The 12,539-nt window shown below is 46.2% G+C and overlaps 1 protein-coding gene across 2 annotated transcripts in view; it reads left to right on the top strand.

Annotated features, from left to right (window-relative positions):
• The first annotated feature begins 7,121 nt into the window (after positions 1–7,121).
• MACROD1 (mono-ADP ribosylhydrolase 1) overlaps positions 7,122–12,539 on the top strand; it is a 419,553-nt gene continuing 414,135 nt past the window's right edge. For both annotated transcript variants that reach the window (XM_048512020.1, XM_048512030.1), the window contains exon 1: positions 7,122–7,535. In XM_048512020.1, the coding sequence (XP_048367977.1) occupies positions 7,274–7,535 (262 nt within the window). In that variant the 5' untranslated portion in view covers positions 7,122–7,273. The remainder of the gene's footprint in view (positions 7,536–12,539) is intronic.

Genomic DNA, 12,539 nt, shown 5'->3' with positions numbered 1-12,539 from the left:
TAGAACCCTCCGGCCACGCCCCCGAGCCCTGATTGGCTCCCGCCTTTCCCCTCGGGACACGCCCTTTTTCGTCTCGGCAAGGAGCTCATAGGGTATCCTTTCTAGCGTTGTCAGCGGCCCCTCCCTCCCTCGGCTTCATTGGTGAACATTTCAATAGCGTCCCGCCTACACATCGTGCTGATAGGATGCCGGTCGCTCGCGGGATAGGTCCGTGATGTTGACTGGCGTCGGCTTGTGTCGAAGAGAGAGGGCGGGATTAGGGGCGGTGTCTTGGATTCTTATTGGCCCCGATGTGAAGGAGCGGATTGTTCCTATTGAAACACCCGCCTTCTAGTTTCAGTCCGCAAAGCTATGCTTAGGTCCTATTGGATGAGGTAGGATTTGACGTCATCAAACACGGAGCTCATTGGATGGAGATTCCTTCCTAGGGATCCCTCAAAATCTTTTTCATTGGTTTTTCAGATTACTTATGTAGCCTCTGAATTGAATGTAAGGAGTGACGACAGCGCCATTCTTTTTAAAAAGCAAGATGCGCTTCTTGCCACCAGCTGATTTCGAGAGGTGTGACGTAATGCGGTCCTGACACGTGTTTTACTTCCCCACCTTTTCAGGTTCTACTTTCACACAGATCTGTAACAAGCTATTATCTTTAAAAATCATCTTAAAATTATTTAAAATGTCATCTATTTGCCCTTTTAACTGAATTTTTAAAATAAATTTTATCCTAGAATTAGTTTTTTTAAAAATTATAGTTTAGCATGTGTTTTCGGGCCTGCAGTATGGAACTGGGCACTGTTATAGGAAGTTGAAAGCCAATCCTATCTATTGGCTTGGCACAAATATGAGCCTGCAGTTTTTCCTAAAAATATGCACACAAATGCACAATTATGGGATCACCAACCTCCATGTGGGAACCAGAGATCTCCCAAAAGAACAGTTGATGTTAAGTCTGTTCCCCTAGAGCAGTAATTCCCAATGGAGTACCTACAAACACTTTTACTGGGAATTCCCAAGTGGGTGGGTCCAGGTAAGGCTTTTGCCCTGCAAAAGGTCAAGAGTTGGAAGGGGACATACAGGCCAGCTAGTCCAACCCCTGATCAATGCAGAATCAGCCTAGAGAATCCTTGACAAATGTTTATCCTGTCGTGTCCCTAGTTTGCTCAGTAACGAGACTCTATTCAGATTTTTTAAATTAAGGAAAAGCATTTTTAAAAAGCATTTAGATTTGATTGGAAATTTGATTGGCTGACAGATTTCGGTGTTGCGTATGAAGCTGCCACCACAGCTCAAGAGGTCTTCCACTGATAGTGAGACTTCGGCAAATAAATTTTAATGTCGCCAGGTCGCCGCCTCCTGTAGGCACCACGCCATTTTATGGTTGCACCCACCATGCTTTATCAGAATTCCAAATATGCCCCTGGGCGATAAAAGGTTGGGGACTCTTGCCTCAGAGAAACTGGCTTCTTTTGAAGATGGGCTGTGTGGCATATTTGCTTTGAAACAGTGGCATTGTTGGTGTATCTTATAATAACTGCTTTAGGGGATTATTTTCTCAAAGCGAGTAACTACACTCTATCGTTTGCATGCTACTACCAGTACGTTCACCATAAAACCTTCCACAATGCCCACGACCGCTTTCATCACCAGTTCCTCATGTTGTGGTGACCCCCAACCCTAACATTTATCCATTTTACAGATGGAGAACACTGATGCAGAGAGTCTTAGACGACCCCCGTGAAAGGGTCGTTCGACCCACAAAGGGGTCGTGACCCACAGGTTGAGAACCACTGCTATATACTATTATGTATACATACTACATAGTATGCAGTTGACATACTTGTAAACTGCACGCTATAAAGACTATAGTCTTATGCACACCAGAGAGGAAGCCCTATTACACACATTAGTCTTGCGGAGTAAGTGTGTCCGCAGGATCACAGAAGATAAAGATGATGGGATCGCCAGTTGGAAGGGGACATACAGGCCAGCTAGTCCAACCCCTGATCAACGCAGAATCAGCCTAGAGCAGGGGTGGGCAATTACTTTTTCCATGGGGCCGCATAAGAAACAGAAAATATTGTGGAGGGCCGGTAAAAGGCTGAACTCAATTCTCCCTGCGCCGGGCTGATGAGTGACAGATTTTCACAGATCAGCTTGGAGTCGGTGGCAACAGTTCTGCATACAACACTGCTTGGCACAAAGAATCTGAGCCTTAACATACCTGGATAGTTGTCCCGCAATGACAATCCAAACCAAGTGGGGAGACTTAAGTCCCATGACCTATTTTTTTCATCCGACTGTGAATTGCTTTTGAAAGCCCTGCAGAAGCCGGTTGCCTTGGTTTTGCCGGCTTCAGAACTTTCAATAGGCGCCTCGCTCCCCAACAAGGCAGGGGGGGACCAGAAACGGCTTTTGAAAGCCCACCACGAAGCCGGCAAAGCCAAAGGAGCAAACCAGCTGCATACGGGGCTTTCATCTCAGCTCTCCAGCAAGGCAGAAGGGCCAGGTCACGAATCATCCGGCGGGGCTGGGTCTTGGCAGCACCGCGAACTGATGATATAATGCCCAGGTCTGGCCTAGAGAATCCTTGACAAATGTTTATCCTGTCGTGTCCCTAGATTGCTCAATAATGAGATTCTATTCAGATTTTTTTTAATTATGGAAAAGCATTTTAAAAAAGCTTTAGACTTCTATTGCAAGTACTAAAGGTAAGTACCAAAACACTTTCCATTATACCCCACAACATGCCCCACCACGTCACACCCACCCCTGAACACCAGTTCCCAAGAGGGTTTGGGCCTCTGCCAGTACCACAGTCCAGGGGACAAGCGTGGCCTTCGCGGGTCAAAACAACCCACACTCCCTTAACCGAGGGTGATTTGTGGAGAACCAATAACTTAACTCGTGTCTAACCGTGAGGAGTTCCGGCTTTGCCTGGGAAATTAAACTGAAACAAAAGCAGACAGGAGGGAGGGAGGAGGGAAAGAGGATCCCACGTTCTGCCCAGAAGACATGGCAGGATTGAACCAGAACTGGGCAGATCATGACATATCCAGCCACTGCTTGAAGTTTACCAGTGGAGGGAGCTCACCATCTCCCATGGCAGTTGATTTTACTGCAGAGCTACTTTCACTGTAAAAAAATTGTTCCTAATGTCCAACAGGTACTTTCCACGTGTAATGTATACCCATTATTGTGAGTCCTACTGTCTGCTGCCAACAAGAACAGTTCCCTGCCCTCCTCTAAGTGATCACCTTTCAAAAACTTAAGGACAGCAAGCTGTTCTCCATCCGCATAAGACTTTGTCACTCTCTATAGTACCTGCTCCGGAATTTCACCAGCTCCACATCCTTTTGTGAAATTGAGCCCACTTCAAAACTTCTAATAACATTGCTTCAAGTGGAGTCCCACTGACCAATGCGAGGTATGCAGGCCTTCGTGAACTATGATATCTTGCTATCTGATGTTATGCCCCTGTTAACATACCTCAAGACCAGAGGCGTATCTGGGAAAAATGTAGCCCAGTACAAAATCAAAGTTTTCCACCCCCCACCCCCACCCTCCCGCACCACAGCCAGACAACGTTTTTTAGCACCAGGTCATCAGGGGAGGAAGAGGGGTGTGGGGCAGTGGTGGGATTCAGCAGGTTCAACAACCACTTTGGCAGAACCGGTTGTTAAAATGGTGCTTGTAAAAAACCAGTTGTTAAAATATTTGAATCCCACCACTGGGGGTGGGATGGGGCGATTTTCCACCCCCCATGTGTCTAAATGGCCACAGCCTGGGGACATTTGACCCCACATGTCCCCCTTGGTGGTACACCCCAGCTCAAAACCATGTTGGCCTTCTTTGCCATTGCATTACTACACTAATGCCTCCCTCATATTCAACTCACAGATTATCCGTATCCCTAGATCTTGTTCACACACAGGGTTCATAAACACACAGGATTACACTATATCTATCTGTTCCGTAGAGACAACTTAAAAAAGGAAGAAGAAATAAATAGGCTACCTGTACTTGAAATTAAATGCCTTTGTGGTGTATTTGACCCAGCTTGCTTATGAAATGGGAGGGATTTCTTTTGAGTTTCCTATGTATGTTACATTTTGAATGTTGAAGCACTGAAATAAGGATGTTTGAGTGGTATTATCTAATATGGGATACATGCATTATTACTCCCGTTTGCAGCCCCTCCATTGGCTGCCCATCCATTACTGGGCTCAGTATAAGGACGCCTTCATTACATTGGTCACTCATATACGCTACTGCTATTCCACTGTGCACCACTATGATAGCTTTGATCATCTGAACAGGGCCTGGTACAAGAGGCCCCCTGCAAATAGACAAAAATCAACAGCAGTTCAAACCCATGCATTCTCTGTTCTGGCCCTCATTTTATGGAATGATTTGCCTGATGAGCTCAGGAAGATTCCCACCCTCCTGGCTTTCTGCAAGCTGTGGCTCAGAGAGAGCTCTGAGGTGGAGAGTTGGGGACTTTGGCCTTTATCACTGCATATAGTTCATACTGTCTGTTGCTGTAAGTAGGCTTCTATGTAATTTTGTTTTTGTTTAACATATCATGTGAATATTTATGCTGTGCTTCACTTCTGGTTGGTTTTCCAGATCTCTACAAGTCAAACACCTACTGCATTGTATTGATTTATTGATATTGCATAGTTGATTGTACTAATTTAGTCTGTAAAATCCATCTTGAGAAAATGGCGAAATAAATAAATAGGGGATGAGGGAATGAAGCCGTAAAGGGCAGGTGGAGCCATTAGTGAAAGTTGTGAGGGCTTTTAAGATCACAAAGATCTAATTTGGGGTAAAATTTCATAGACTCATAGAGTTGGACGAGAGCCCCAAGGGCCATCAAGTCCAACACCCTGCAATGCAGGAACACACAATCAAAAATTTAATACTGGGCTTGTAACAATGGCCAATGAAACTTATATATGACCCAGTCTAGAGGCCATGGCGGCTGGGGCAGCATCACTGCTATGCTGCTGTAACACCTCCAGAGGGCTTCCAGGCAGCATGGGGAGGCAGCAAAAATCTGGAAAACCCAGGCCACTTGAAAGCCCTCCATCACGCCAAATGGATGGGTGGCATAAGTTCAAGGGCTAATCCAGGGACATTCCTGGTTTGAAAGCTCGGTGGAAGCAGACCAAAGTCGTCTTCCCTCCAGGAATTCCCCTAGCCTACTTCCAGCTGCACCAGTTTCCAATTTCTGATCAGTGTGGCTCTTTGGGTGGCACTGTGGCAGGCATTTCTGGGTCAAGTGCTGCTGAGTTCCGCTGCAACTGCCCGTCTTCCAATTTGCCCACTACGCTGGTGTAAGTGCCATTTACACCGGCAAGGTGGGCACGCACCTGCCTGACCACACGCTTGCTCTAAATGCTGATCCCCACCCCGGATTGGCTTGTGAAATAACATTTTTAGTAGTATTATTTGTGTGACTTGGATAAAGGCTGGAGGAATCAGAACATAAATAAAAATGCACACCCTTTGTTCTGGCTTTGCTGCTTCTCTGGGCAGTGAAGGGAACGCTTGGAGATTAGTTTCCCAGCTATAAATAGAAGATTGCCTCCTTGACTTGGCTTGGCGGTGCCTTGGCAACCTACCTAAATTTAGCCCAGTCAGTCACACCAACAAAGGGAGAATAGTTCTGTCATATTGTGGAAAAATTGTACCTTTTTCTTTCTGAATTTATCTAGCAAATGCACCTACAAAACCAGGCCACACACTGCCTGAACAAATCCAGAACTGTACACTCCCTTTCCACAGCTTTAGACTTGTCTTGTCCTGATTTCCCTTTATTTATTATTACCACTCCTCTCTGATTTTTGTTTCTTTTGGTTGTCCTTGGGATTGTTGCCCCTGAATTCCATGGACAATGGTGGGGAGATGTTTTTAGTTGAAAAACGGCAGGCAAGAAAGGGTTGTCTATTGTGTGTGTGTTGCCATCAAGTTACTGCCGATTCTTGTCAACCCTCTGTGTCAACCCTCTGTGTGTGTTGCCACCAAGTTTAACAGCCTTGCTCAGGTCTTGTGGATTCCAGGTCTTGTGTAGGGTTGTAGATTCCAATATTGAGTCAACCCATCTCATATTGGCTCTTCCTTTTTACCTGTTTGTCACAAGACCAGGGAACAATTTCTTCACACTGTTTCCTTCAACTTTTCCTAGCAATATTGCCTTTTCCAGTGCCTCTTGTCTTCTCACAATGTGGCCAAAGTACAATAGCCTCAGTTTAGTCATTTTAGCCTCTAGAGAGAACTTAGGCTCAATTTGATCTAAAACCCATTAACAATACAATCCTGTGCGGAGTTCCTTCAGTCTAAGTCCATTAACTTCAATGGGCTTAGACTACCAGAGGAACTCGGCACAAGACTGCAATGTTGTCTTTTTGGTGGCCCATAGAATCTGCAGAATTCTCCCCTAACAGCACATCTCAAAGGAATCTAAGAACAAGTTAACCACCCCTCCCCTCAAAACTGCCGTATTTCCAAATTCCTTGCTTCTCCCCCCCTTCTTTTTTTTTAAGTTGGGGGCTTTTATAGATGCATAATGTATCGCTTGTCTTTAAGTAACTGGGTATGAGGAAGAGAGATTTCAAGGGAATAGTATGGTGGCAAGAGCGGCCAGACTGAAGCTGCTACCTAAGCCTGCAGAACTGCGAGGAAGGTGTGTGGCATCAGCCTTCTCCACGATTGCATAGAAAACTTTGCAAAGGGCTGGTCTCCCCAAAGACCTCACTCCCTTTGAATGAAGTGAAGGCATGCAGGATATGCAGCCGAGATAACGCGGTTCTGGTTGGATCCCGGAACTGCTGCAGACGACCACCACAATTTGTTCTTTCCTCTTGCCGGAGTCCTCTTTCTCCAAAGCCGATGGCCTTACTGATTTTATTTTATCTTTATAAGTGAATGAAATCAAAATCTTGCACGGCTTGCATCGCCCCTGCTCATGGCTTTGTTTTTGTTCCCATTGTTGCAGAAAAACACAGACACCGGGACCAGGAAGGAGGCTTCGCAGAACTACATTTCCCAGAAGACCGCGCGCCCACGAAGGGGCGGGAAGAGGCTCAGAAGTCAAAGCCCCTTATCCTGTCTTGTGGCAGCAGCTGCAGCAGCTAGCAACACTATCCCCCCTCTCTCCCACCTAAATACCAGGTGTTATAAATAAGGGAGAAGAATTTCTCTCGCTGCCTGAAAGGCCAACCAGAGAGGCAGGCTGGGTGCCAGTGCCTTCCCTTGCAATCTTGCAACCATGCCAGGATTTCTTATGGCCCTGCGAACCAGCAGGCTGTCTGGAGCCCTTGGGAGGTTTCTGAGGGTTTGGGGCAGCTGCCCTATAGCACTGCAAGGTGGTGGGAAGAAGGGTGCCTGTGGTGGAGGTGGGGTCCCCGTTTGCAGGGTGCCAGCACACTGGGTGTTTGCAAGGGGCATCCGGAGTTTGGCAGCAGCTCCTCTGTTGGCTATGGCATCTAAAGTGGATCTGACCACGGCCACTGACTGGAAGGAGGCTAAATGTAAGTGAGAGGGGGCAGATGTGGGGCCTTGGGGTGTGTCTTTGTGTGTCTGTGATGTCCCAGCATCTCCCATGCTATGATTGCATCCAGTTTTTCCAGCGCTGATCTTTAGTATCCTTGGGCAGCCGTCTTTTGCTAGGCTGACATACAGTTGGCGCTAAATAGAGTCTATGTTCCTTGGGTAGACTACATCTGTGAGAATCTAACTTTCCTTCACCACCATATTCTTAGTTCCCCTGCAATGCTTTTAACAGCAGGTGACATATCAAGAGTTTCCAGACGAGGGAGAAAAACTCTGGCCCAAATGAAAGGGCTAAACAGTTTGGGAGTTGTTTGCGTGCAGTTGCTGAACCAAGAACTTGACTTGTGTCTGCGGTGAATTGTGGGTATTTAGGTCTGGCACTCTTTGTTTACAGGTGTCTCGCAACGCATCCTGGGAAACATAAATCGTCTCCTAGGAGACAGGCCTGGTAGCCTTGAGTCTTCCATGTGCCCCTGCGAACCAGCAGGCTGTCTGGAATGAAGCCCTTGGGACGTTTCTGAGGGTGTGGGGCAGCTGCCCTATAGCACTGTAGGGTGGTGGGGAAAAGGGTGTCTTGTGGTGGAGGTGGGGTCCCCGTTTGCAGGGTGCCAACATACTGGGTGTTTGGAAGGGGCATCCGGAGTTTGGCAGCAGCTCCTCTGTTGACTATGGCATCTAAAGTGGATCTGACCACGGCCACTGACTGGAAGGAGGCTAAATGTAAGTGAGAGGGGGCAGATGTGAGGCCTTGGGTGTGTCTTTGTGTGTCTGTGATGTCCCAGTTCATCCCCCATGCTATGATTGCATCCAGCACTGATCTTTAGTATCCATGGGCAGCCGTCTTTTGCTAGGCTGACATGCAGTTGGTGCTAAATAGAGTCTATGTTCCTTGGGTAGGCTACATTTGTGGGAATCTAACTTTCTTTCACCACTGTATTCCTAATTTGTAACAGCAGGTGGCATATCGAGAGTTTCCAGAAGAGGGAGAAAAACCCTGACCCAAACGAAAGAGCAAAACAGTTTGGGAGTTGTTTGTGTGCAGTTGCTGAACCAAGAACTTGACTTGTGTCTGCGGTGAATTATGGGTATTTAGGTCTGACACTCTTTGTATTTACAGGTGTCTCACAATGCATGCTGGGAAACATAAATCGTCTCCTAGGAGACAGGCCTGATCAGCCATGTGTCTTCCAGAGGCCTAGATAAAAAAGGTCATTAAGGAACTCTAGTTCTCATAGTACCAGCCAGGAAGCTCTGAAGCTTTCAGTTTTTTTGGTGGGCATACATTCACTGGAGTTAGAGAGGCACAGGGATGTAAAGTTTCCACCTTTTCAAAAATTGACCCTGCTGCTGGGCTACAAGCTTGAACCATAGAAATTAAGCAGGTGGTGATTATCCTGTGCTGGGGCTTAGAAGTGGGATAGGCTCCAGCAGCTAAATTTCTCTGTGTTGTGCTGTAAAGGGAAAAAGAAGGAAGGCCACGAAACTGGGCAGCACTTCTGCTAATGAATCAGTCTGTCTCCATGCCAGGCAATTCTTGTACCTCTTAAAGAAAGGCAGAATACAAGACGTAACTACGCTGTGGGATTTAAAACATTTCCTCCTTTGCTGCGAAACTTTAAACACCCCAGGTTTTTCTACACATGCTTGTTTGCAGGGGACCCTGGATATCTGCTGTAGAACATGTTGTATAGGATTCTGAGGTACTAGCCAAGGTGTTGGTGGTAAAAATTGTGGAAAGGGGTGAAGTTTAGAAGTTTCTTAATGTACGTTAAGTGCCATCCAGTTGCCCTTATGGTGACGCCAGCAAGGGGCTTTCAAGGCAAGTGAGAAGCAGAGGTGGTTTGCCATTTCCCTCCTCTGCAGAGTCTTTATTGGTGGCCTTTCATCCGAGTACTGACCTTGCTTAACCAATGAGCTCTGACAAGAGCTCTATCTTTTTGCTTTCCTGCTCCCCAGTCACAACTCCCCCGGTGTTCTTGCTGTGACCCAAAACACCCCACAGCATACCCCACAAGCTAATCCCCCGCAGCTGATTCTGAACTGCTCTCAACAGTATATCCTCCTGAAGCATATTCATTCCTCATGAGGACACTATTTTTCTTCAGCTTAGTTTACAATGTGATATTCTTTTGGATATTGCCTCCAAGTAAATAAATGCCAATGGTTGCCAACTGTGACTGGGAATCAACTGGAGATTTGCGGGGTGGAGGACCGGGTTGGAGTGGGGAGGGACCTCAACCAGATAAAATACCATAGAGTTCATCCTCTAAAGCAGTTATTTTCTCTTCTGCTGCCTGGAGATCAATGGTGATAGCATGAGATCTCCAGGTTGGCAGCCATACTGTCCTGTTGCTTTTGTGATGGATGCGTGGTTGAGCTTCTGTACTAGTAAAGATGGCACTGTTCTGTGACTCACACCCTCAGTTTGGACAAATACAAGCCAGGCTTTTGGGGCCTATTTGTAGCCCTGTGTGAGAGAGAAGTGTGCCTTGTCCAAACGTGAGGCGCAAGGAAAGCTCAATCACTGCAGACAAGATGACTTTTTGGATTTTGTGCCCTTGTTGTCAAGAAGATGCACACAATAAGCTTAAGGCTTATTTTCCTTGGGTTTCTAGGAAAAGAATTTGAAAAAAATATTTTGCTAGCGAGTAGATGAAGCTTCTCAGAGGACTGGGATTAACAGAACTCGATAGTTGTGAATCACTGCAGGAGGCTGACGGATAATTATGCCACTGTAGGGTTTCCAACTTTTGTGTTGTCCATTTGAAAAAAAAACACCGGTGCTTTCAAGTAGTGCTTCTGAGAATTTTTCCTCTAAGTAAAAATATACCAAGGGTAAAGTGTTTCTGAGAATATCCGGAGTGCTTTTTTTTTGGTTTGTAAAAAGAAGTTTAGAAAAGAATGGAGATAAGGAAATAGTGCCTTTGTAATGTGCCTCTGAGAAGAAGCAATGATTTTTTAAAAATGGAGCAGAGATCTCTTTGGAAGTAAGGAAGAAATAACCCTAAATGTTTGGGACATGCATTCTCCTGCTCCCTTCTTTCCACTGCATTTTTTGGCTTTCTGTTCTGTCTTATGTTGAGAAACCTGAAATTCTGACTGGATTTGATTATGAATTCAAGTCAACTCTGCATCATGAGCCCCAGTGGGGCATTGAACTAGGCTAGTATTAGAAGGAGATTGTGCCACAGGTTGGGAGAACTGAGCTAGAGTGGTTGAAGTGTCAGACGAGGAGTGGGGAGACGCCAATTCAAATTTCCTTAAGTAACCTTGGGCTAGTTACACTGCTAGGCTATCCTACTTTGTTGAGTTATTGTGGAAAACATTGAGAAGAGGACAGTTATAACCCTTCGTAGGGTTATTGAGGAGAAAATGGAGGAGAACCACATATGATGGCTTGGGCTCTGTGAAGAAAAGTGTAATGCGAGGGAATATTGATTTTTCATACAGCTGCCTCTGGGGTTTTGACAGACCTCCTCACAAAGGTGACAAGAACATGAAGTCTTTCGATAAGGCCTGGTAACAGAATGATGGGGCTACAGGCCTTCCTTGCGACTTCTTACTGAGTAACTTGGCATTGTAGGGTCTAGCAATCACAGCCAAAGGGCAAGGATGCCACATCCTTTTGGATGTCTGTAGAGGGCCCTACTCCAGTAACACCAATGGATACTGGTAGCCTATGGGTTGGGTTGCCTAGCAACTGTTCCTAGAGGATAGCAGCAGAGACCCTTTGGCTCTTGGGCCTGGCTCTGAAAAAGTAGTAGTGTTGGTTTATATACCCTGCTTTTCTCTACTGTTAGGAATCTCAAAGTGGCTTATACTCCCCCCCCCCCCCCCCCCCAACAGACATCTTGTGAGGTAGGTGAGACTGAGAGAGTCGGGAGAGACTGTGACTGGCCCAAGGTCCCCCAGCAGGCTTCATGTGCAGGAGTGGGGAATGAAACGCGGTTCTCCAGATTAGAGTCCTTCACTGCTCTTAACCACCATTCATGCTGACTTTGCTAGACGGAGGCTGAGTGCCAGAATGCCACCACAGGCTGTATTGGTACTTGCAAACAGGATAAACCAAAGCCCAAAAGACGTTTCTCATGTTTTGTAGTCTGCCTCTTGATTAGGGTTACCAGGTCCACTCTAGGAGATGCAGGTGTAGGGTTGCCAGATCCATGTTGGGAACTCCTTAAGATTTGCAGTTGGTCAGGGACCTCAGTGAGTTACAATGCCACTGAGTCCACCCACCAGAACCGTGGTGGCGAACCTTTGGCACTCCAGATGTTATGGACTACAATTCCCATCAGTCCCAATTGGCCATGCTGGCAGGGGCTGATGGGAATTGTAGTCCATAACATCTGGAGTGCCAAAGGTTCGCCACCACTGCACCAGAACATCCATTGTCTCCAGCAGAACTGATCTCTGTAATCTGGAGGAGACCTGTAGTTCCAGGGGATCGCCAGGTCCTACCTGCAGGCTGGCATCCCTACTCTTGACAAAAATATTCCCCAAGTGCTTTCTGTAAGATTGAAGTCAGTGATCATGCAAGGCCTTCACATGGGGTTCAACTGAAATAGCGTCACATAGCGACGTTTTTGAATTCCTCTGAACTCTTAATCAAGAGGGGTGGTCAAACTAAAAAAAATAGTATGTTGTGGGTTATTTTGTGAGTCTATAGTTGGTACAGCCTTGAAATGGAATGCAAGATGTGTTGCAGAATTGAGTTACATGCAAAGCAGATTTCAAGATGCACCAAAAACTCCTAGGATAGAGCAGCAGGAAAAAATGGTAATAGTAAAAATAGGGTTTGGAATTTGTCTGTGGAACAGCCCGACTACTGTGTACCTTTTCTGGCAATTAAAATGTGATTAAAATTATATAAAGCTACAGTGTTGTTCTTCTAGTGGTTTTCTGAATGCAGTAGGACAGCTATTCTTTCACTGACTATAACCTTGAAAACAAGAGCTTAAATATAAAGCCCTGAGGAAAGTAAT

The sequence above is a fragment of the Sphaerodactylus townsendi genome, linkage group LG01, assembly GCF_021028975.2.
Source record: "Sphaerodactylus townsendi isolate TG3544 linkage group LG01, MPM_Stown_v2.3, whole genome shotgun sequence".
In the NCBI taxonomy this organism is placed as follows: Eukaryota; Metazoa; Chordata; class Lepidosauria; order Squamata; family Sphaerodactylidae; genus Sphaerodactylus; species Sphaerodactylus townsendi.
This window is presented reverse-complemented; position numbering and strand designations above follow the sequence as displayed.